General features: G+C 35.7%; 1 protein-coding gene across 2 annotated transcripts in view; it reads right to left on the bottom strand.

The window, feature by feature from the left end:
- Window positions 1-3,449: 3,449 nt before the first annotated feature.
- LOC585499 (alkyldihydroxyacetonephosphate synthase, peroxisomal) overlaps window positions 3,450-26,793 on the bottom strand; it is a 39,969-nt gene continuing 16,625 nt past the window's right edge. Inside the window, exons 6-21 of one of the 2 annotated variants that reach the window (XM_030973553.1) lie at window positions 24,180-24,251; window positions 23,423-23,502; window positions 20,823-20,903; window positions 19,675-19,800; window positions 18,829-18,882; window positions 14,916-14,970; window positions 14,528-14,655; window positions 13,913-14,041; window positions 13,512-13,574; window positions 12,945-12,994; window positions 10,433-10,502; window positions 8,873-8,934; window positions 8,200-8,289; window positions 7,818-7,917; window positions 7,396-7,453; window positions 3,450-5,409 (exon numbers count right to left, since the gene is read on the bottom strand). In XM_030973553.1, coding sequence (XP_030829413.1) covers window positions 5,288-5,409; window positions 7,396-7,453; window positions 7,818-7,917; window positions 8,200-8,289; window positions 8,873-8,934; window positions 10,433-10,502; window positions 12,945-12,994; window positions 13,512-13,574; window positions 13,913-14,041; window positions 14,528-14,655; window positions 14,916-14,970; window positions 18,829-18,882; window positions 19,675-19,800; window positions 20,823-20,903; window positions 23,423-23,502; window positions 24,180-24,251 — 1,340 coding nt within the window. In that variant the 3' untranslated portion in view covers window positions 3,450-5,287. The remainder of the gene's footprint in view (window positions 5,410-7,395; window positions 7,454-7,817; window positions 7,918-8,199; window positions 8,290-8,872; window positions 8,935-10,432; window positions 10,503-12,944; window positions 12,995-13,511; window positions 13,575-13,912; window positions 14,042-14,527; window positions 14,656-14,915; window positions 14,971-18,828; window positions 18,883-19,674; window positions 19,801-20,822; window positions 20,904-23,422; window positions 23,503-24,179; window positions 24,252-26,793) is intronic. The other variant, XM_030973554.1, reaches the window with a different exon arrangement.

Raw genomic sequence — 26,793 nt, 5'->3', positions numbered from 1 at the left:
ATAAAAAATTTGCCGGGAAACCGCCTACTAATTCATATATTTGGTAAATTTGTTTCTCTCATGGTCTGTGAGAGATATAGGGTAGTCCCATATATACATCTTTCTGTGTATAGTGCTTGTAACTTTATGAAGAATGGGCCAAATTTCTTATCATTTTGATGATTCCAGAACCTTGCAGATGCTAGATGCTAGATGCTAGATGCTAGATCATGATCAACCTTTTCTGATCGATTCCACAACGTTTCTTTCACAATGCAATCGCATGACCATAACTGGTCTTTACCTTTAATGTTGGATAAGTATAAGGAAACTGAGGATCAATGTACCTGCTCTTGCTCGAATTTTAGTTAATGTACTTACAGTAAAAATATTACCCTAGCTGGACAATTCCACCCAGAATAATTACCATAGGAAATGAGACCTCTAGCACAATGTCCCCCCCCCCCCCGGCATGCAGCCTACCCCATCTCATGAAGAGCACAAGCGGCATATACAGAAGTGAAAAGGGGCATTTAGAGGTGGAAAGGGCCCTTATGAGGAAAGGCATGGGGCACTTGAGCATGCAAACATTAGCATATTTTGTATGACATATGGATTATGTCATGGGGCTCATTGTGTTCTAGGGGCCAACTTCCCGAGGGTAAAACTCACTTGGGGCAATTGTCCTGAGGGCAACTATCTGGGGGTGGGGGGGGGGGGGGGTTGGGGGTTGTCAGGGGCTTTTGTCTAGGGGGTAGTTGCACGTCCTAGAATGTTGAAATGGGGATAGGGCCAGGTGGCAGGGTGACAGAGAATTTACCCGTTTTATACTTCCAGATTACGCAAGGAGATGGCAGAGTGGGGCGAAAGAGTATGAATAACTGCACCTGTTGCTCTTTTGAACTTGGTGCAAGATTGGGTGGAGAATTTTGGAAGATGGATTAAGGTACCTTTTTTACTTTCGACTTTGGCAAGATACCATTCCTTATTATAACTCCTTAATTATACCCATATAATAATAGCATGGACCTCTTAATAGGTCCATGCGAATAGCGTATGCACCGAAAGAAGTACAAAGGAGACAGGGCAAGCAAAATTGAAATTAAAGATGGTACATGTACGTCTTTATTCAAGTAGAAAATTGAATTTACCTGAGCATTCACTCTTGCAATAAAAAAGTTTACAATTGTCATAACTCATGATTACATCAATATTGAATCAATAAAATATACAGATATTTGGGGGGGGGGGTTCATATTCAAAACAGGCCAGTGATCCCAGGGGCTAGGAGACCCCTCCCTCTAATAAAAATTATATATTTCTGGGAGATCTTTCCCTAAAAATGTTGAAAAAATCAAAAAGAAAAATTATGTAACAGTACAATTGTGATGCTACATGTACATCACACTTCTCATGCTCATTGCTCAATACCATCACACAATTTAATCAGAATTCTGATGGTACAATATACCATACTTTGAACTTTAAAATATCATACATCTGTAAAGTGTACGTTTTACATACATATGTAAATATTCTATTGTGTGATCTCAGGAACTACAATGTAAACTAATAGGGCCTATAGTAAAATTGAGAATATATATATTTCGCTCATTCTTTATCTCATTCTGTCATACTTTTCTGCCTTTATGCAGATTAAGTGCTATCAAGGTTGGATTTCCCTTTAAAAGAACTGAGCTGAATTGAAAAATGTCTTCATTGTTGTAGAACATTATCTTTACCCTGGCAATGATGGATTAATTAATTATTACAAAATCTATTATTAGCTAACACATATGTATATATATATATAGACCCCTATGTGTAATTAGGTTACCGTATATTTGAATTCTAAAAATAGAATCTTTTCAATACCTCAATACCATCTGGTTGCTAACTTACAAGCATTTATGCTTTCTTAGCAGTCAGGTAAATAACCACCACCACCAATAAGAGTTGGTGCAGATAACTTGGGTAAATTCCCAACACCAAATATTGCATGTATATACATGTATAACAAACTAGATGGAACTCCAACTGCACAGTCGAAAATGATGCCTCCGCCATAGAGCAATTTTACAAACCAGAACGGAAGCAATTTTTAAAATTTTAGTTTGATTGTAATCCATCTGTCGATTTTAATGATAATGCATTCACAAGCTATTTATAGGCAAACGTAATGAGCCCCATGACCTTTGACTTGAAGACCCTAAAATTTGATCAGTTCATTGGCTCCCGATCTGCAAGATACATATACACGTTTTGATTTTAATAGTAATCTGTTTATTGGTTCTCATGATAATGCGATCCCAAGCTATTTGTGCATACATGATGAGCCCTGTGACCTTTGACTTGATGACCATAAAATTTGATCAGTTCATTGGCTCCCGATCTGCAAGGTACATATACATGTTTTGATTTTAATAGTAATCTGTTAATTGGTTCTCATGATAATGCGATCACAAGCTATTTTTGCATACATAATGAGCCCTGTGACCTTTGACCTCATTAAACAGTTCATTGGCCCTGCAAGATACATAAATGACCCAAGTTTGGCAGGAATCCATCAATCGGTTCTTGAGATAACATGATCACAAGCTATTTTTGCATACATAATGAGCCTTGTGACCTCAAAATCCAATTGATTCTTTAGCTCTGCAAGATACATACATGATTCAAGCTGGGAGGGAATCCTTCTCAGTTTTTGAGAAAACGCGATCTTGAGAACAGGACATACATATGTACGGACGTACGAACAACCAGAAGCATTACACATTAATAATACTGAATCATGTCTACAACTACACAGTCTACATTATATATCAATACACATCATAATAATAATAATAATAATAATAATATTGGATTCTTATATAGCGCACGTATCGACCTTGGAAGGTCCTCAAGGGGCTCCAACATTACCCAGCTATGCTAGGCTGCCGATTTTGACGCTCACAGCATTTTAAGGAATTCCTTCCTACCGGTACCCATTTAACACCTGGGTGGAGAGTGGCAAATTTAGATCAATGTCTTGCCAAAGGACATTAGTGCCGCGGTGGGACTCGAACCGCAGACCTTGTGATCAACAGTCCGGCGACGTATCCACTCATCCACGACACCTCATAGAACAGTAAGCATATATGATTTCATTGGCACCATGCCTCCATCTAAATTTAAATCCATCATAATAGAAACATCTATATTTAATTTATTCGAAACATGAAATAAGATACATGATCTGTAATCTAGAACTTTAATTTATTTATAATGATTATCCTAAAAGTCCATAGTTAACTTATATCATATCCAGAATGGATTGGGTACTCAAGGCACTCCAATATTTCCAGAAATAGGTTTATAATTTGTAAGTTCACCAGGTTAATTGAGAAATAAGGAAAGGGGAAAAGGTCACCTTTATTGATATAGATTATCAACAAATTTCCCCAAATATACCAGTATACCATTTCATTCCCATGCAAGATCGAGTGGAGTTTGATCAAAATTCCTTCAGATGGGTAAAAACAATGTGATAAATCATTAAGCTTTGCAGCATCAAACAAGCTTTGCTTCCAGACAGAATGAACTTCGCTCCCTTTAAAAATTCAATCTTTCCCATTAAAAAGTATGTAAACTACATGTATCTTCCATCTAATGATCACTGCGACCCAAACGACATGTAGTCTTTACATTCCAGACCAATTAGAGTTATTTACCGTAATGAGTGAGCAAACTCATCTAGTCTGAAATCCAGGCTACCAACTTGAGGACTTTCTTATTTTTGTTCATTGTATTGACTGAACAGGAACACAAAATCACATTAGAAACACCATTTTCCTGTTTTTGTAAAAGCCAAAATCAAGGCAGCATCATCTCACCCTGCCTCTACCTGGTAATCATTGACGGCCTGATTAAAGAGCTCAAAAGAGAAAATGCAGGGGCTTCATCTAACAACAGATACTGTGGCGTTCTTGTCCCTGCTGATGATGTGGCATTAATTGCTAATAATCCAGTAGATCTTAAACCATGCTCCGGATCACTAAGGCCAAATCTCCAGGCCTTAGCTGGAGCTTACTGTCAAGGGCTGTCTCCAATAACAGTTGCTATTCTAAGGAAAACCTACTGCCTCAGGAGGTTACTGTATGGGGTAGATGTTGCCATATCCAAACAGTCTACCGTAAATAAAAAAGTAGACAAGCACCAGCAACATACATGTAAAATGATCCTTGGACTCCCCTGGTCAACAGCTAATGAAGCCAAATTTTCTTTCTGGTGGGCCTCTTACCCATAAGTGAGGAGATTCCACTCTTACAACTGCAGCTGTTAGGCAAACTACTGATCCTCTCCCATCACAGGCTGGAGTCAAGGGTCTTTCATCATACACTTAACCAGCATACCAATTCTAAGACAATCTCAATGTTTAAGCAGCTCCTCACCAAATACAATTCAACCCCTAATGAAGATGGAAGAAATAGGTTGAGACAACCGTTTACAAATATGTCTACAACAAAACTATAGATTTTACAAATATTCACAAAACTTACAATGAAAATTTTTCCTTGCTTAAAAAAACATGTGACTCACAAATTTGTGAATATATACCACTACACACCATATATGTGAAATATTTGAGAAATGACAATTATCATTACATGAAATTGACAATATGAGCAGATATATTTTAGTTAAAAGACCTTTACATGCAAGCAAATGCTCTTGTAGAAATTAAAACAAAAACTTCATATTCTTAACACATTTTGAATACTACATGGAGAGAAAGAATTTATTTCTATCCCTCATTACCAAAAAAGTGAAAGGAATGTTATAAATAAAATGTCCATCATTTTATTTACCGGTAACTGCCAAGGCAATTTAGATGTTAAAAAGAAATAAGATTTTTTGTTACTAATATACACATTGATGAAATAAGTCATTTGTAATTCATTGTAAACTAAAGTTCAGTTCAAACTAAAAAGGCTGCCATAGTCACACACGACCTCCTACATCCATTATCCATTTCCATGACTCCCCTCCCCCCTCCCCCCTCCCCCCACACACACATGGTTCTCCAGAAGAATTTCATCTTTCCATGACTTTCCAGGTTTTCTCATGACTGTGGGATATATCAATGAAACATCTACACTTTTGAATGTTCACAATAGAAATATGACATCATCATCAAATCACTATTAGAAATGATTTCAGAGTTAGAGATTCTAGAGTAACTGGCGGTGAAAACACTGTTTGTTTTATGAATTTGCACTGCACTGTAGGAAAAACATGACTATGTAAGATTTACAGAGCAGCAGCTTTACATGAGGTTCTGATTGCCAAAAATGTTGTCGGGGTCCAGTCTGTCTTTGACGGCTCGTAAGGCCATCATTCCAACGTCTGATACTGTACCCTTCATGAAGGGCTTCCTGTGCTTACCAACTAGGAGAAAAAATTGAGTCGAAAATTATAATTTCAACTGCCTATAATATTATCTCATAATTGTTTTTAAATGCCAACCTTAGGATATTACAAATGGATTCCAAAGGTTATGGACTAATGACACACACAGTGTAATTATTAGTTGGCTAGCCCTCCAAGAATATCCAATATCATGGTACATGTAAAGGCAAAATATTGTATGTTTGAAACCAAAGGGCAAAATGTACCCTAACAAAGAGTTTATCCTCTCCTGGCTCCAAACAGAAAATATGTGATGTCTAAAATGCCATCTCCACTATATCCCCAAGATGTAATAGATCCTGTCAAACATGTATATGCTGCCATTTATACTACCTCCCTCAGCTCAAATGAGAAAATATGTATTTTTGAACCTATATAGGTGGCTAATTGGACTCTTGATGGCCATTACCGACAAGTTTGAGTAGCTCAGTCATATCAGGATAGAGACAGATGGGTTGATAGGATAATAGAAGCAAATTTCCATTTCGTACTGTATGGCAATATATCACTTGAAAATACTATAAATGGTGTCCCCAGAGAAAAACCACCCAGATTTATGGTCAAATAACTTGATAATCCCACATTACAATTTGATCAATGTACACATCATTGGAAAGCTCATTTTTTCTTCTCTACATGACACCAAAAACATAATCAACTAGATGGATATATGACTGCGCCCAGTAGAAAATGATGCCTCTGCCATAGAGCAATTTTACAAACCATAACAGAGGCAATTTTTAAAATTCAAGTTAGATTGTAATCCATTAACAGATTCTCAAAATATTGTGATAACAAGCTATTTGTCACGTACATGTATGACCCTTTGATCTTTGAGCTCATGAACCTAAAATCTAATCAGTTCATTGGCTCTGCAAGATACATACATGTCTTGAGTTTGATGGTAATCCATCCATCGGTTCTATTGATAATGTGACCAGAAGCTATTTATTTATTTTTCATATAATATAATGCCTCCGACTACTTCGTTGCGGAGGCATAATAAATTATTCAAGGCTGATGACAGATAGTCTGAAGTGGCAGAATCAGAAAATCATTTGTCCAAAGTAAGTGGATGTACATGGAAGTGGATGGCCTCTAGGTTTCGTTCAATTTGGTTTAAAGAGATAAGAAATGATTTGGAATGATTGATTATTAAAGAAACAAAAATTAACAAATCCCTTACAAGTTCATATTATCTTCTTTCAAATGAGCCCATAATCATGATGGAAGGATAACGCATGACTGAGAAGGAAGCACACTTTGCAATCAGTAAGGCACACTGAAATATTGTGTGAAGAAATAAAAGGATGGAACTGAACAATGCCAATGCTTTTTACCAATTATCAATTATGCTTGCTCAATCATGCGTGATCCTTCATTCATGATTATGGAATGAAATAAAAGATGATAGCTGAAACGTTTGGACCAAACTTTCAAGTTACATGTGTGTATGGTCCCATATGCCAATTAATGTGTGCAATGAATCTGACTACCTGCAAGACTGGATCCCTTTCTAAACATTTTGATAAAGCAAACCTCTCACTATACGCCAATTCTTATGTACCACATAATCAATATTTCCTAATTGCTTCGACAATAGTTTCTCTCATAATATTATTGCATGTCCATTACAATATTATTACAAATTTTAGATGATGTGCATTTTCAATAATCAATTGATATCCCAAAATCATTTCCATTCCTTTTTAAACCATACTTAATTAATTGTAGCAGCCATCCACACAGTTTGGATTTGGTGTTTGTGCCACTGCCACTACAAACTATCTGATTTATCAATTATGTTTTTCTACGTCATATGAAAAATGAAATAATGAACCTCTCCAATTATGTATGTACATAGATGGAAAAATAATTTTGTAAATCGTAAGTAATTAACACATAAACCTCAGTTTCTTTTTTTGAGGGACACCCTGTATAGAACTAGCTTCTGATATAACCTACTTCCATGATGATGTGACAGGCTTCCTCCATTAGATATAATCTCATCTCGTGCTGCAGTCTAGGAAGGAATAGATTTTAAAAAAAAAAATTATTTACATAGAAAATAATTAAGTATTCAGTAATTTAGGTATCAGATTATAATTTTCTACTAGCTAAATCAAACTGTAGATTACTACAGAACAAAAATGACAGTGGGTTCCTTGTCCTATCCTGTTACCCTAGATCTAATTTGATTGAGGATTATTTGGGATATGGAAAAAATTAATTCTACTTTGTATGCCTAAATGACAGCGAAAGAAATACAGCGTTTGCTCATTGTATTAATATCAGTTGATAGAACATGATAAATATTTGTTTACAAATAATTTTGTACTTGTTCCTGGATTCATGAAATAATCTCTCCTCTTCATTCAAGCATGTACCTCAATTTTTTCATAGACTTCCACTGGATTGGGGATGCCCTTGTACATGTAGGCAAAGTAGAAATAGATGCACGCTCCAGCATCATACGTCTGGGTGACTCTGAAAATACAGGAAAAGATAAAGGTGAAATGAAGTCATTTGATGTGTATACCGGTACTGTAATCATACTATGATATATCTAAAGGCACTTGACTTCAAATCTGATATTCTATCTTAGGGACATGATTATATTGATATCATTTTAATAGATTTCTATGAAAAATGATACTTTTTATTTTGAGTAATAATGGCATAAAATCTTAAGCTTATACTCCAAATTCTTCAATGCTCTTTAATATGTTTCTTGACAGATGTTTGATACGATGGAAGTCTAATGCTCACCTGCTCATTATGATGGGAGCATATGGAACACCGTTTGCTGCACACTCCTTTGTAATACGCTCTTTTACATTCCGGCATACATCAAGAACCCTTCATAAACAAAATACAAGACAGAGATGCTGATCTTCATCAAACACATTTTACATGCTGAAAATTAGGAGTAACACTAATTTTATGACCCAGAATTAGAACAACAGCATACAGGTACCGGTAGCTTCATTTGGCTCATGCCTATTACCATTGTCTTTAAGGGTCAAGAACTTTCACAGTTCTTGGCACATCTTTCTACTTTTCTTTTATTAGTACATCTGTGTTATGACACTAATATCTAATCTATACTTGAATACAATGCATAATGATGCAAACTGGTATTGTAATTGATAATGTTGTGCTAAAAACCTTATATTTAAAACAAAACAGGTAAGATTATTTGTTAGTTTCACCAATGATCTTTGACCTAACACGTCGAAGATCATGCACAAGGGCAACATAGAAACATCATCCCTCACAAAACTCATGAGATAAAACAAAAATTGATAATAGGACAGACAATGAATTGAAAACAATGTCATTCATGCATTAAACTAAAGATTTCCTACATCCTAAAACATATAAAAAATTGAATTATAAAACTAGCAAATGAGTCTGAACTCTAATCTCAATATTATCCTACCTGTCCCATGGAACTGTCGTTTCAAATGACTCAGCAATGATGTAATGATCCATGGCAAAATCCTGATTAAATCATCAAATGCACATAACACACAGTTACAATTTAAGCACAAAGGTAGTTTCCCTTCTCAATTGTCCAATATCAAATAAATTGCTAATAAAGAGGTTCTTTCAGTATTGTTCATATGGCCATTCCCATTTCACATGCATGGGGAATAGTTCTTGGCAAATTCAAAGACTTCGATTGCATTACAAACTAGATGGATCTTCGACTGCGCGCAGTAGAAAATGATGCCTCGACCATAGAGCAATTTCACAAATGATTGTCATCCATAACAGGTTCTAAGAATATTGTGATAACAAGCAATTTTTCACCTTCATGTACGACCCTTTGATCTTTGAGCTCATGACCCTAAAATCTAATCACTTCATTGGCTCTGTAAGAATCATCCATGTCCTGAATTTGATAGTAATCCGTCCATCGGTTCTAATGATAATGTGATCACAAGCTATTTTTGCATACATAATGAGCCCTGTGACCTTTGACCTCGTGATCCCAAATTCTAATCAGTTCATTGGCTCTACAAGATACACACATGACCTAAGTTTGGCAGGAATCCATCAATCGGTTCTTGAGAAAACACGATCACGAGAACGGGATGTGCGGACGAACGGGCAACCCAAAAACATAATGCCTCAGGCTACTTTGTAGCGGAGGTTTGTAGCGGAGGCATAATAAAAAGCTGACTTTCCACATATCCCATGCTCCCTGGTTGTTTTTAAAATATTTTTCCTGTCTAATCATATTACCAGTAGTCTAAAATGTCTATGTTTTAAAGATAAGAAAATTATGACTAAGAAAGAAAGGAAGGTGGAAGGGAACAAGAAAAGAGGTTAAAGGACCTCCTTACACACCCTTCCTTTGGCCTTGCAGATTTCTATTACATCCATCTGATAAGACTACCCCTTCCAATGATGCCAGTGCCCTTTCAATGGTTAGACTTGTACAACACCCTTTCTTGCAAGCAATTCCAATTTGTTCTGTTCTAAATTTTCCCCAAATTTCCTCTTCCTAAGTAGTTGATGAAAGGATAGACCTATTTCATTGAAGGGTATGTTAAAAAACAAGTCCAGTCATATAGCTAGGACACAGGCATAATGGAATAATATTGTTTTCAGGAAATGATACTTTTATGAACTTTAAAACTTTGGCATATCACCAGGGCAGGCTGGCAATGATAGACAGTGCTTTGTATCATTGGCTTCATCAATCTAATTTTATCATAACTTTCATTAGGAGCATAATGCATAAAGTTAAGAATGAAGCAGTAAAACACAATGAAGGGTGTTCATGAGAGCATATCAACTTCAATATATATTTGTGAGTGGAAAGATTTTATCCACTGATTTATGGAATATCTTGTGTCCACCTCTTTATCCAGTAAAAATATACCAAACTTCTGTGATGAAATGAACAATCATATCATGAAAAAAGTTTTTGTTTTTGGATTTGTTTTGTTTGCTTGTAACAGAATTACAAGCGAATAAAATGAATACTTACTCTGATATAAGCAATTGCAAATGTCATCATATATCCCCTTTGGCCGTTGTCTTCACCACTTGCCAAACCTCTGAAAATTGAAAGAGCAAATAAAACGACAGATAACCTTTTATTAGTCGATCTTCTCAGGACTGAGTGAAAAGCGCCGACTTACAAAAATATTCAACTTGTGCGGTAGTTGTAGAAAATTTGACTTACGCATATGTATTATGCATGTACATGTATTGTCCTCAGCCTGACATAACTTGGGAGCAATGCGTCGGTACATGACCGGCAGCTTAACTGGGACTAGTTTTTATCTCAAGCTGCATGGTTTAAATTGTGCAGACATCTAGAAATAAACACATACCTTTGCATACATATGTATGACTTTACACTCCAGTTACAACTTTGGAGATAAATAAGAAAAAAACCTGGACATGTTTAATACCAATGCATCAAATCCTGTCATTGTTTTAATTTATTTGTAACGTTTGTGGACCCTCGCTACTTCCCCCGCTTTGTACATGTGCAAGACTTAGACTCAATTAACTGCACAAAATAAAATCAGAGTGTAATGACCTTGTGAGATAAGAACTTGGCTTTGTTGAAATGAGGTCATGGAGGGGGCAATGACAGGGGGACACACATGTTTTTGTTTTTTTAATGGCATGGTGTATTTGTTCATTGATGTCTTTCTTCTATTCTTCTTTCTTTTCTTCGTCCTCTCCTCCTTAAGATTTCTAATTATTCTTTGATTCAACCTCCCTCCCTCCTTATTTTGTAAGTTTCTTTTAATTCAATCTTCCATATTTGTCCTTTCTGATTATGTTTCTTTTTCTCTGTGTCACTCTCTTCCATATTCGTCCTTTCTGATTATGATTGTCTTGATCATTTTATCATTTCCTTATGCACCAACACGATCACATTCATTGAACTGGTATTAAGCAAATTCATTTTGCAACTTACTTACTTTTCTTTACCTCTCTTATCATTTATACATGTACAGTAATTCTAATCTTTCAAAAACGCCTCATGCGACACACTCATCACATGATGTTCATGATGACTTCAACTCAGACGAACGTTTGTTTTGGTTGCTCCATGGCTTTACTTCGTACATATCAACAACACTTGGCCTTCGAAAAAGAATGACGATGGATGCGTGCATTGTTTTGCAATCCGTGTAAAGCTTATCGACGAAGAAAATAAAGCAATGCGAATTGCTAACTTTCTCTCTGGACTGCTTAGTAACTGAATCGTTTACGTATCAAGTGGGGGGAAAGACATGGGTGTGTCAAATTCATGGGGTTCTGATTGGTAGAGAGTAAGAGACAAGGCACCCTTTGATCTCATTGATAACTGTTGTAACTGTTGTATTTCATTTAATAATACATTCAGGAGGCAATATATGAAACATTATATTTGTTCATATTAATTACTTTTAATTTGTTAAATATCTTTTCTTAAATTATCCTGTAGAACCATACCATACTGTTTGATGCTCTTATATGTTTTGTTTTTTTATGTTTTTCATGTTTCATGTTTTGTTTGACAAATGTCTAATTTTTATAATAATAATTTTAAAACAAACAAATACACAAACTAGGTGAACACACCCTAACAAGCCAAAATCCTGGCTTTCATTGAGTTTACCATGTTTTTTATGCAGTCTGTACCTTGTTTCTCATTGAATAGTATACCTGTTTTTTTTTTTAATCTTCTTAATCGTTTGACTGAAATGTCATAGTTTTATAATGTTTTTATTGCCCATTGACTGTTTTTTACACGTTTGTAATTGATGTTGGAATTTGGAAACAATTGATTTGATTTGATTTGATTTGAATTGAAGATGGAGTTGATTGCTTGGCATAAATCGTGGACTCTAGATTTTTTTTCTCTTTGCATTCTCCCTTCCGATATTTACGAGAGAGAAAGAGAAAGAGAGAGAGAGAGAAGAACGCCAGCAAGTCTGGAATACAGGGTCGAGGGCGTATTGTATAAACAAAATTGGTGTGTGGCGCATGCTTTGACATTGATCGATTTTGTTTGACTTTGGCGATGTAAATTTGACTAATACAGAGATTTAACACACGTTAGTCTAAGACGAAAAAAGTTTAGATGCCTTATATGGGTGTCAGTGCTGGTTAAGTTAATTCTAGCTTACTCTTTGTTTAAAATCAATAATTGTTGGTATGTGTGTTTGTATTGGTTTTGTTTTCCCCCTTCTGGCCCTCTTTTATCAAAGACTTCCAGTAAAGCATACAATAAAAAAAAAAACCAGATAATTCTATTTATTTTTTCAGAGAGAAAGTAACTGAAGATTCTAACTTGATTTTTGCTAGCAGTCTCAGACATTAGCTTATCATCACCCATGATTAAATTGGCAGATACCAGTCCTCACAGATAAAAATCTGTGTTGAAAAGAAATTCACCACTGAGGAACAATTTTCCACACAGAGAAGATATTGCATAAATCATATTTAATGTAATACCCAACAAATAATTTGAAATATTCACACATACAACCCACCCAAATCTTGTTGCAACAGAATACACCCTCTTCTCTTGAGCTGCAACTTCCTGTATACAATGGACAAGACGGAAAAAAGGATCAATATTTAGCAGAAAGGTTACAAATGCCCTTGAAATACAACACAGCTGGAATGAAAACGAGCATGAATTTCGCATTAGGGAACTAGATTAATGTGAATGTGTCTCCATTTGTTCAATTAACTAAATATGACCAAGTAATATTTGACCTGATATTCTAAACTTCGAAACCAGTTCTTTCTTTCTTTCTGGCTTATACACACTTGAACATAGTTTAGTGAATAAGGTTTTAATATCCTCAAGTAATGAATCTCAAGGGCTGGATCCCCCCCCCCCCCCCAACCCCTCAAACAAATGCAAAATATGATCAAGGAAGATTGTAGAAACAGGTTTTTCAATATGTGAAATAATTAATAAGGGGAAAATCAAGAGCTGTTTGAATTAAAGATAACTTCAATGGCTTATTGGACCTACAGGTGTAATACTGCATATGTGCATTGTCTGCTAATCAACAGATTGATGTTAGGGATAAACTAAATTAACATACCTCTTTGGTTCCTTCAAACAGAAGAGTGGTCACCACCATTGTCTCTGGATTAAAGCCTTTTAACTATGGATGAAAATAGTGAAAAAGGAGTTTACCATTCTTTCTCAATAAAAAATCACATGCCATGGTCTCTTTACATTGGCATATGTTAAACTTCACAAAAACTGAAATCATTATCTCTTTATATCAATTATATCTATATACATGTTCAGAATCACAAGAGAGTAATTAGTTTTCTATGGCACTGAAAATCTATGTACAGAATAAGCAATATGAAATCAACTTACAATAGGATGTTTTAAAAATACCTGCATTCTAAAACTATGAAAAAGAATTATTATAAATTTGAAAACAAAATGTTCACGCCTTTAAGAAATGATTATCTTTGAAGAGTCAATTACCTTTGTGACATAGACTTTCTTGAGGCTGTCGACTAGTGATGTCCAGATGGATTCTGATGGGGGCTTGAGGGACATACCAAATCTGAACTGAACATTGTCCATCAGACGAATGGAAGCTGGTGCACATCTCTACAAAACAAGACATCAATCTTCAATACAAGGTAGGGCAAATTTGAAAGCACTTTATTGTCCTCTTAAGTGTTTGAGATGAAATGGATGACCACAATGAAATTCAACAAGTCAGAAAATGTCAGCAGAATTTGAATCTATTATCTACTGCTTACTAGGCGGTGACACCACCACAGCAGGGCTGTTCCGAGGCTGTTTAAAAATATGTGAATATGATTTGTACACGCACAGCTCAATGCAATCGCCCTGCAAAAATGACTGTTTATACATGTATAGCATAAACATCTACAAGACAAAATTTAACAGGCATGCAACATAACATTCTTCTTTTATATGATCTGCTCATTATCTCAATTTAAACCAACATTGTTGGTGGTATAACAAGAGAGATGACTCATATCAAAAGCAGTAGTCACTAAGTTTGCACACATTGCATATTGCTGTGATAAAATAGTTTGAAACACAACATATTTGTGAGTCACCTACCTGCCTTGCCACTTCCCTCACAAAATGCACACCTTGCTCAAAGTTAGGGAAGACTACTGATCCATATTTCCTACAGGGAGGTAGAGGGCGCACTCTCAACGTCACCTCCGTCACCACACCCAATGTACCTGACAGATACAAAGCCAGCAAAGAATCATTTCACCTTCTATCAAAACTTAGAGTCATAATTACTGAATAATGCATAATACCTTTGTTTTCCCAAAATATTGGATAAACCAACATTAATGAAACCTGAAATCTACAGTGGCACTTAAGACTTGTTCACAAATCACGTTGTAAACTCCTTTTTTTTTAAACACTGCAGGAAAATTGATTTGTTCTTATTGCACCCCTCATGTTTTAGTTTATAAGAGAAACAAGTACAAACCTTCTGATCCAAGAATGATATGATGAAGATCAGGACCAGTTGACATACGAGGAACCTGTGAAGTTGACACAAAAATTGGATACAATAAGTTTTTCATTAGTGATTTTATTTAGTTACTTAAACCATGAAATTATTGTTATAGTTGAATATGAATTCAGTAACTGCTTTATGCATTTGCAAGGAATGTAAGCAAGTGCTTGACTATAGTATAACCCTGGCTTTAAGAGTGATTAATTTAAAGGTAAAAATATATGTGACCCATCATGCAAAATGAGACAGATGTTGCATTATTTCAATTTATATTTTATGATTGATTCTGATTCTCTGCTTCATAAGCTTTAATTTGATATCTAGCTCAACTCTAAAAAAGGGAGTATTATTGAAGATATATATATATATATATATATGATAGCTTTTAAACCATGAGAGGATTAGGTGCGTGTGTGTGTGTATTGGGTTTTTACAGACGTGTATCAATCAGATATGATTATTTACGTCTGGGGACCGACCTGTAAATGTCACCATCTGAAAGACACGACTCAGTTAGGATTTTTAAAAGCTATTTTTATGAGAAGAAATGCTTCCAAAGTTTGATTTTCGTTTCGTCTTCGATCATGAGAATATATCATTCTACTGTCAATTTAATTTTGGAAAAGACCCTAGCAACTGCTTATTATTTTAAATAAAAATAAATGTATTTGTTTATTCAGGATCTCTCCAGAAGCCCATTACTCATCTCAAGGGACATGGAGACCAGGCATTTTCCTCTATTGCTCCTCGCCTATGGAATTCCCTCCCATCATCTATTTGCGAAAATTGACAACCTATGTGTGAAGCTTTGAAGTGTCAAAGCTTAACTCACCTTCCTTCAGACATTTAAATGCTAACTTTTTTGGAGGAGCTTGCTCATTTGAATGTTTTTTTAAACAGATGTATGGCGCCATACAAATGATGTGAATCATCATCATCATCATCATCTCTTATCATGATATACCCTAAAATTTAATTCAATTTCGTCGTGAAATCTAACGTTTTTGGGGTTAGTAAAGAATGACTTGGAGATTCAGTATTGTGCTTTTATTTTTATAGCCCTTCTGTGTCCGAATGCTCTGGTGTTTTTGTGAGCTAATTTTTTACACAAGGTTTTTTAGGCTAGAAAAATTCCTTCCAGTAGTTTCAAAAGCTGAATTCCATATATAAGTCAACGGTGCGCTCAATTCAACTGCCAACTCACAAGTTATACGAACTGGTAAATCATTAGAGGTACTTGCTTTTTGTTGTTCAAGCTTACTTAATATTTGTGTTCTCTCCTTCTAAATCACACACTTGTAATCATGACACAATTCCTGTCTTTCTTTTAAAAGCTATTCTTTTTTGTATGGATTAAAGACATTTCGGGAATGTCCCTTTTTCAGCCAACATCAAATTCTGTAAAACTTTGCAGGAATTATGAATATATCATGTATGTCCTATGTGTGAAATTTTAACATTGTGTCCTAGTATTCAAATTATGCAAGGAAATTTGTTTACCTTCTAGACTTCACTGTCAGACACTATTGAGTGACTGACTGACATCTTTATATCTTTGGTAATAAAATACATAAAATGAGCTGTAACAGGTAAACAAGCTTTTGTCTACATCATTAACCCACTACATCAAATCTTGAAGAACTTTGCAGGAATTATGAATATGTCTTGTCATGTATGTCCTATCTGTGAAATTTAAACGTGAGCAGTGTCCTACTATTCAAATTATGCAAGGAAACCTGTTTACTTTGGTACTACCATACATAAAATGAGCTATAAAGGGTACATGAGCATGTGTCTACATCAATAACCCACTTCTTGTAGTGGCTGAAATTAAAATGATTGAATCTTTGCGCAGCACGAAACGTACAACCATTTCGTGCAATGGTCTGATTTTCATACTATTACTAATACTGACTTTGTAGCACTTAAGTTGATTTGACAACTAATAGTCGTTATTTTCCCAATAAAAAGACATTTTGAAGCCCCCCCCTCCTTTTTTATTTTAAGGAAGTTCTAAATTAGTATTATCTTTCAAATGCCGTTGGAATTCAACCTTTTCATTTTTTGGCCTGCAAATGAGACCAGTGTCGCAATCTTGACGCAGGTCCTGTTCTCTCTCTCTTTAAAAGCTACCTTTCTTTTCTTTTCCATTTTTAAAATAGCTATAGAATACGCCACTTTTTGAAGACTAAGAATAAAAGGACTCAGTAACATTGCATCAGATTCTGAAACAAAATCCTGGATTTAGCTCATGCTGCAATCATGATTATAAACCTTTAGGTCGGTCAGGAATCCCATGACTTTTACAAGCCGATCGCCTGTCTGATTGTTAAGATATTTATGGTTTTGATAACACTACAATCTATTGGGGGAAATGAGTATGGTAAAACCGGTCACTCAAAGATTGGTAAATTTTTGAGGTACTTCATGATCATTTTGAAGCGCAATCATTTGAGGTTTTCAATATTACACCATATCACAGACGCTGATAAACTGTAGGGCCATGCATCTCAGATTTAACATTGTTAAACGATGCCTTTAAGACCTGGTGATTGTTGATATTTTTGTTCCCCCCGACACATTACCCCATTATCTCTTTTAAAACCTATCTTTCCTCTCTATTTGCTTTTAAGAGAGCTATATAGAATTTTCAACATTTTAAAGAATAAGCGTAGCACACGATATAACTGAGAGAATTCTTTACAGAGATCACATGACTGTGAACAGCCAATGACCTAAGCCGTACTTCACTAGGGACGGGACCTAGCAAATAGTTTTCTTGAGCGTGGGATCCCACTTAAATGTCTGCAAGAATGAGCTGTCCGGAAAAAAACACTTGCATATAAACTGTTTACCCTTCCCTTAATCATTTTTACTCAATTTTTTTACAGAACATTCATGTAACATAAATAGTTGGCATCTTTCATGTTTTCTCCAAATTTTCTAGAGTTTTAGTAAGTTAGCTTTAGCTCAGCAACTTTTGTATAATTTTGTTGTGATAGGTCACATATTTCACCCAAGTTAAGGGTGCAATGTGAATAAAATGCTTTGTTGAGGACAAAGATTTGAATCAATAACACTTTAACATCCAGTAAAATTAATCACTGTTTCAAATGATTATTAGAAAATGTAGTGATAAATTGAAAAGGGGCAAAGGATTTGCATAATCTACAATCTTTTATTACATTTCATATCTCACGACTATGACTGAATGATGAATTCAGGAACAGGATTCTGACTGGGCTTTTTGAGAGCACGTTTTGACTGGGAGGGAGATCTCATCCACGACAGATCCAATCTATGTGAAATTTGCACCGATATTGACAGGCATTTAAGCATAGTCGACAATTTTGGATTAAAAATGTTTTAATTTAAAATCATTTTTTTTTTTTTTTGGGGGGGGGGGGGGTTGTATTTTACTGCTTTATTATTTTTTTATGTTTTCAATTGTTTGTATTTCTTATGTATTACTTTGATTTTATGATTTTTGTTTTTAATGCTTCAAAAATGCATCTTTTGAAAAGTTCAAGACATACATGTATAAGATCAAGAAAAAGGCATAAAAAACACAATTGGCAGTGTTATAGGGCAATTTAGGAAAGTAATATAGTAAGATTTTGTGCAAACTTGGTCTCAAAAGATGCAAGAAACTTGAAAGAAAAAAGTCACAAAAAGGCAATCTGCCTCTTATTGTTGTAGCAATTGCGCAGTAGTAGTGAATTTTGTACGGGGGGGGGGGGGGGGGGGCAAAATGACCCCCCCCCCCCCTCCCAGTCAGAATAGGGTCAATAGCTCAAATAAATGATGTCAAGTCTTATCATTCTAGTGAAAATCTTCATTCATTATTAACTGTTTGTCATCAGTGAAACTAAAATCAAATTACCTGGCAGTTCTTTTCTATGACACCTTGGGGTGTTACCATCCTTATATGGACAACCTAGAGCAAACAAAGATATCCAATGGAATCAACATGGGTGGAAAACCAAAGAACACATAATTATATAGATATACCAATTGCACAGAAAATTTGTGTGCAGCAAACAATATAGTAAAAAGGCAATGTCCACACAAATCTCTAAAGTGTTAAGCTTTATAAGTGCCATAAAAAGTTGTGAAACCAAACTCGAAGAAATTGAATGTAAAGTACTAGGTACTTACCGATAGTGGTAATTATCAGTTGAAATTTGAGTTGAGTTTGAAATTATTTCTTTTGTTGCTGTTTTTGTTGTTACTGTCATTACTTTTAATTGTATTTTTATACAGGAGGCCAGCTGAACAATCACTTGTACGATATCAAACTTAGATCATTGAGGACAGGTAACATGAAAATGGACATCATTGTGCATCTGGAAGAGAGCTAATAGCTCTCATGCATTTTAGAACGGTGAATATCTTGCACTGAATGTATGATTTAACTTTTAAAAATTCATATAGAAAATCACAGCAGAAGATGGTTGCTAATGAGAGTATGAAATTGTTTTGAATTATTCCCTTAAATAAGAAGATATATAATTGGGGGATTATTTGTACCACCATACAAATTGAATACTCATAGAAGAGATACTTGTCTCATTAATGACACTAACATTACCCCTCCTCCTTCTTTTTTTCTTTTACATTTTGATACAAGTTCATTAATATTTCAGCTTTCAAGACCATGTTATCATGTATTGTAGTAAGTCTAAAATCTCACTCAGACAGGCCCTAAAATCAGAAAAATGAAACTTACTATGTCCTCAATGTTTCCATATACATTCTTCTTCATTCCAGAAGCCCTTGTAGCAACCCAGCCTCCTAGAGAGCTGAACTCACATGAATCAGGCTCATGACCACTACATAAACCATACTTCGATAACTGCAATAAGAATAATAATGTCAAGAAGTAAAGCATAATTGTTAAATTTGTTTTCATACCTGAATAAAATGCAGTTAAACTTCTGTAAAGACCACTCAAGGTAGACAAGAAAGATGGTCTTTATAATACAGACAGGTGATACGTTAATGTATGGGTTCCTTCAATAAATCTTTCAATGACAAAATATCTTCAAGGGGGGGGGGGTAGTCTTAATAGACACATGGTCTTCCTATACAGGTGATCAATAAAGTAGATTGGACTATATTTGTAAACAATTTGGCTGGACTAGAAATTACCCTAATATTACAACCAAAAAGCAAGATTTTAAACTCTGAAAGTAAATGGGAAATAACAAATTTCCTAAATCTCCTGTCTTCCCCGATTATGGATAGGTGTAAAACCAGAAAACTATATACGTAGTGAAATGTTCTCGTTTTATAACTTTAGTTTAAAATGACAGCCATTTCCATGCAAACGTTAAGAGTAGTGAATTTGCAATTAATCATATCAGTCTGATGGGCTACATACATGCTTATATGGAGCCAGTTAACTACCGTAAATCTCTGTGTATAGGACGCACCTTTTTCCGCCAAAAATCGAAAGTCGGGAGTGCGTCTTATACACAGGTACAAAAACAAAAACAAAAAACTTTTTTATTACCGGTATGCCCCTCCACTTGGCACTGTGCCTAGCAATATAGCAACTAGGTAATCTTTCTTGGGGGTGTGTAGTCCTGAAAAGGACTGTTTGTTATCTTTCTTAGCTTATAGCACTTGGAGAGGATGAGTGGCTCAACGTTTCAAACAGATTGACTATTACTGTTACTATTATATGTGACAAGTTCACAAGCACAAATGCTCCTCGCAGTAAAATAAAGGTCCTTCCCCACGTCCCAAAATAGGGGTGGGTCTTATACACAGAGATTTATGGTAACTATCCATCATCATGCTACAAAATGTACTTTAAACTTTGGAAGGATTGTTTTATTCAAAGATTGCAATCAGATCATGATATTCCCTCACCTTTTCTTCTAGATCAACACCAAAGATACCAGCTTCTATATTAGCTGTCAGGTTCTTGTCATCCACCCATAAGATTCGATTCTGAAAGGGAAAAACAGCAAATACAAATACAATGGAGTGGCAAGCCAAATTTCCCTTTGCTCATTTCTTATCTTATCTAGATATAATTCATTAGTAGATTTAAGCATTCAGTGTCATTTTTGTTTGATTTTGTTTGATTTTGAATATATTTGTAATTATTACCTGATCTCTTTATGTTTATCATTATCTGAACATTTTGTTTAAAGAAAAGTTGAGTTCTGGAAAGAGGAATTTGCGAATGTTATCATTGTTATTATGCAAGTTTGGAAGAACAAATATAATATGTTCCCCGAAAAGCATGGCTCTTCAAATGCCTTAATAGTCTAAATATGGCATGTAACAGCATACAAATCGGGACAGATTTTTATGCCACATGTTCGTGTAGTCCCATATACATATTTCGGTGTACAGTGCTTGTAATTAAACCAAAACTGGGCCAAATTTCTTATCATTTTAATGATTCCAGAAACTCCAATACTTATATGCTAGATGATCAATCTTTTATTTCACAATGCAATCGCATGACCAGAACTCAACTTTATCTTTAAGGTTATCGCAGGGTATTCAATTCATTCTTAATTATGTCAACAAACACTTGTAATCAATTAACCCCACTGTCTTCCAAGTTCCAACCAAGTGTCAGAACAGGGGCAGGGGTGTTAACCCATCCTACAAATGGGGAAATTCAATAAACTTAATTATCAGATACACAGCTAAATTATTAGAGACCAACTGCCGCTGCGTAACTTCCCCTACCCCTCCTCCTTTGAAGTCCCCTAGTCAGGATATGACATGTATCTATTCACCTATTTTCATTGAAAAATAATTCTAATTCAAATAAATATTAATTTGAATTCAAATAAAAACCAGGCATTTATTATATATTCATTAATTGCACAAAATTTGCTGTCCTTGATTTTCTTCACAGTATTCAGCTGTTGCAGATTTACAAATAACACTTAATTCTACAAATTCAAGTTATTACTAGGTATATACCTAATGAAGCTCATTGAAAAAAGATACCCCGTGGCTGGCATCTTGACTATCATATCTAGTGTTCTTTGACCAAAAGAAAATCCACTTAAAAGTAACACTAAGTTTTGGTACGGGATCATGAATTTGGTTCAAATGAACATATTGGAAGCATATGCCATTCTACAATATTCAATGATCATTGTCTCGGTTGAAATCGAGTCTGAAGTTATGAAATTGAAAATAAAAAACTCTTTATGTTGTATAGCTGATATTACTGATAGTTATTTTAGCTTTAAAACAATGTTTCTTGACTACAATCGACCGATTTGCTATTCCCGTTTAAAAATTATGTATTGGAACTGCATATTCTGAGATTTTCATGGTCCCAGCTACCATTGAAAGGCCTTAACCCTATTTAGCCCGGGCTATTTTGAAACTGCATAGCCCGGGGGGGGGGGGGGGGGGGGGGGGGGCTTCTAAGGCCCCCCCCCCCACCCCCCCCCCCTATGATCTCGGCCGTGAAACGACCGATCACCGCGAAGATTTGCATACATGTCAAGTGAAGTCTATAGAATACTATGGTAATTTTTTTTGTTGAAAAATTCACTCATTTGCATATTTATGTTAATTTATGCAAATAAGGTCATCAAATTCACATTTTGGCCCATAAATCAGACATTATTCATATTTAAGCATTCTTTCTCACTACATATATTTGTTAGACCATTTGGAATAATAATACAACACAAAAAATTGAAAAACCAGGGTTATTCCTTATGTTATCTATTGTTTTGATAATTTCTTATGTATTTCCTTGTTTTTTTAACTCATGTATTTTATTGTTTTTGTTGTTTTATTTCATTTCCAACTATAATTCAACTATTTTGACCCCAAAATAAACACCTTACCTATAAACAAGACCAAATAACCAATGTTTTATCTCTTTATTTGAAAAATGAGATTTCCATATGTTTTGTACACAAATCACAAAAATGAGCAATTTTCGAGCTGACATGCAAAGACAAAAGGACACGTGACTTTTTAATGATAGTTCCGATTTTCGAAAAATTTCTTTCAAAAGATGCGCAAGACTCGAAAGAAAAAAGTCACAAAATTTCAGTGCAAGATTTTCTTGCGTTAAAAAATTATCGCGAAAAATGTCGAGGGGGGAGGCTTCTAAAGCCCCCCCCCCCCCCCCCCCCCCCGGGGCTAAATAGGGTTAAACCAACTTAAGCACTATCTGAAATATTTGAAATTTACCAGGAGCACCGATATATTTTTGATTATTCAATTTCTCAAAAGCACAAGTGATTGAGGGGCTAAATTTTCTAGTATAATACATCCACAGGGGCATCCAAATATATCAACATTTAAAAAAATTGCTATCCATTTTCATATAGAAAATAACATTACATTTCTATCCAATGCAAAATGTAGTTATCAAAAAACTTGGATCAAATATATAAATGATAAGTTGGTATTCTCTTGTAGTTTGTTGTTATTGTATTGTGTTTGTCTTGTATGGTTTTCTTTATGATGCTTACCATCTGTGATGTATCCAGTGAAACAATCATTCTACTCTCATTAGCTGGACACTCTACTGCTCTTGTCACATTCGTTCCTCCTACAGAATACAATCATGCAGGCAATGCAAAGAGATGTATATCCTTCAAGGTGCTAATCAACATATCATAAAGTGTTAGAAAATTACATTCCCAAGAAGAACAGATGACTGCTGATTTATTTTAGTTTTCTTTGTTCTGTATTTAGAACCGTGTTTTAACAATTTAAGCAAAAAATGCCTTCAAATTTCAAAACTTAGTGAAATATTTAACATGGCTTTTCTTGATGTCATTAACATCCTTTACCCCCCCCCCCCCCCATTCCCCTATCATTCAAGCTTGCTTTTTCAATGTTATTGTTACACACTAGAATTTGGTGGTTTCACTCATGATACACAGATGCACTATGAACTTTAACAAGGGAAACGCTCTCGGCGGTCTCGCCTGCTTTACGCAATTCAATATGATGAAAATTGAGGTTGGGACATTATTCATACGCAGGATGGCCCATTAGCAAGCCTATGTCTCGCTTTTTGCTACGAAGGCAAGACAAAAATGACAACTCTTCTTTGTCCAAATCTACTGTAGACTAGATTTTAAAATCAATGCAGTTCAAACCGCTTTAAAGCTTATGCAACACAGATTTTTTTTATAAATTTGAAGTTTTTCTGGTAGATTAAGATAAGTATGAATAGTGATTTCTAACAAGCTTATATTATTGTGAAATCAGAGCACTTACCTCCATAAGGAATGATACAAACATTGTGCTTGACACACATGTTGACTATCCTTACTACTTCATCATGGCAGTCTGAAAGAAGAAGAAGTTTTATCCCAACAAAAATCACATATTCGATAAGCACCAATTCTACACACATAAATATTTAAAGAAGAAGTGATTATAGATCCATTAAAGAGAAATTTCTTGATAATGATGAAGTATTTTAAATTGACATGTAAACAATAATTGCTTAACCAGAAAGCTTTGATTTAAAGGTACTACAGTATGTCCCATTTGCAGGCCCAAAAACGAAAAGGTTAAATTCCAACGGCATTTGAAAGATAATACTAATTTAGAACTTCCCCAAAATAAGGGGGGCTTGAAAATGTAATTTAGGGGGAAAATATCGACTAATAGTTATCGAATTGACTTAAGAGCTATAGAACCAGTAAGTAATAGTCTGATTTTCAGACCATTGTACCGAATGGTTGTACATTTTATGATGCGCAAAGATTCAATCAGTTTAATTTTGGCCATTGCAAGAAGTGGGTTATTGATGTAGACAATTAGTGCGGTATGATGTAATCTACATGTACATCAAAAATCCTATGGGAGCTGTTTCAGTGACATACCCTACCACAATAAATTGCTCATGTACCCTTTACAGCTCATTTTATGTATGGTATGTTATTGCCGGCGGCAGGGGAGGGGGCCCAATTCGTGAGAAAATATTTAGCGGCGAAACAGCCAGCCGGTAAATAAGCGGGGGAGGGTAGGGGGAGGGGTTAAGGAGTACTCTTTCTTTTTTTTTGCCCCCAAAAATTTGAAAATTTGCCCCCCCCCCCCCCCCACCACCACTTTGAGGCCCAAGGGAGGGGGCCTGTCACCAAATAAAGGTCAAATTAACGTGTTTTTACTTGGTTTTTTTCACAGGGGAGGGGGCCCAGGGGCCCCCTCCTTGGATTCGCCACTGGTTATTACCAAAGAAGAAAAAAAGCCAGTCAGTCACTCAATAGTGTCTGACAGTGAAGTCTAGCAAGTAAACTGGTTTCCTTGCATAATTTGAAAATTAGGACACTGCTAACGTTTAAATTTCAAAGATAGGACATACATGACATATTCATAATTCCTGCAAAGTTCTACAGAATTTGATGTTGGCTACATAAGGAACATAGTATCTTTAAATACATGATTCTACATATTGATATATACCAATTCAACATATTTGATAAAACTTTAGAACATAGCATTAGAATAAAGTAAACATATTCCTACATGAAATAATTATAAAAATTGTGAGCTGATGTGAGATGATGCCGGTCGGCGTACCGGCATCATCACTCAACTGAGACAGCCTTGTTAAAGGTTGCCAATGACCTTCTGTTAGCAGCTGACAATGGACTTGAAGCCTGTCTGGTCCTTTTAGACTTTTCATCTGCATTTGATTGTCTGGACCACGCGACTCTCTTCGAACGGCTCGAAATCTGCTACGGCATCAAGGGATCTGCTCTGGAGTGGATAAAGTCTTATCTTAGTGGTCGTTTCCAGAGAGTAACTGTGAGGGGGTCACTGTCACAATCCTTTCCTCTCCATTGGGGAGTGCCTCAGGGGTCGGTAGTGGGGCCCCTGTTATTTACCCTCTATACTGGTCCTCTTTGCCATGTGATCGATTCGCACCATGGTATCCAGCACATCATGTACACAGATGATACCCAGCTTTACCTCGTTATGAGAGCTGATGTCGGCGACAGGAGAGATACCATTAGTAGAATTACAGATTGTTTACACGATGTCAAGACGTGGTCCTCAACCAACAACTTGAAACTTAACGAAGCGAAGACTGAAATGCTGCATATGTCTTCTAGGTTCAGGCAGCAGTCTGATGATTTCCCCCCTCTGGATCTTTCTGGAGTTTGTGTGCAGAAGTCGGAGTGTATACGAGATCTTGGTGTAACTTTCGACAAGCACCTCTCCTTTGCTCAACATATACGCACAAGCCTTTTATTAACCGGGCGCCGGGCGATTTTTACCCAACGGTCCCTGACTTTTGGCGCCCGGTAAGACGGGGAAAATGAGTACCGGGCGCCGGTAATTTTTTATTTTTGGCGCCCGGTCTGGGAGAATAAAATTTTCCTGTTTCAGAAACTTCCACATGTCTAGCACTAAATGCTCACCAATGTGACAAAAACTTACTTAATACGAGTTAAAAGTGGACTGAATGAACCCTAACAAATCATTTTATGATGAGAGTCCTAATTGAAATCGCCCAGAAATAATTGCAGCACGACTACAAGCAGCCGCTAACATATATCTCCTACTCCTAGCGCCACCGCTAGGGTTAGGGCGGCTAGCAGCTAGCCGGCGTGCAGATCTAGAGATCGAGAGTGGGCGGGCAACACTCTCACTCCGTCTAAACGTTTGCGTTGTGAAAATCTTACTTTGAAAAACGATTCTCAAAATTCAGTATACATGGCCTGAATAATCACAATCCAAACTTCGATTTCACAACTCTTTTCCTGGAAACTATATGCAAATCGTGGCAATCATGATCGAAATAGATCACAATTTCGGAATTTCGCCACCAAGTCCGATCGCCGCTCAATGAAAAGGATCGTAAAAAAATCGGTAGAAA

The sequence above is a fragment of the Strongylocentrotus purpuratus genome, unplaced genomic scaffold (assembly GCF_000002235.5).
Source record: "Strongylocentrotus purpuratus isolate Spur 01 unplaced genomic scaffold, Spur_5.0 spur5_scaffold_6, whole genome shotgun sequence".
In the NCBI taxonomy this organism is placed as follows: domain Eukaryota; kingdom Metazoa; phylum Echinodermata; class Echinoidea; order Camarodonta; family Strongylocentrotidae; genus Strongylocentrotus; species Strongylocentrotus purpuratus.
The sequence above is the reverse complement of the archived record's forward strand: the minus strand, read 5'-3'. Positions and strand labels throughout refer to the sequence as shown.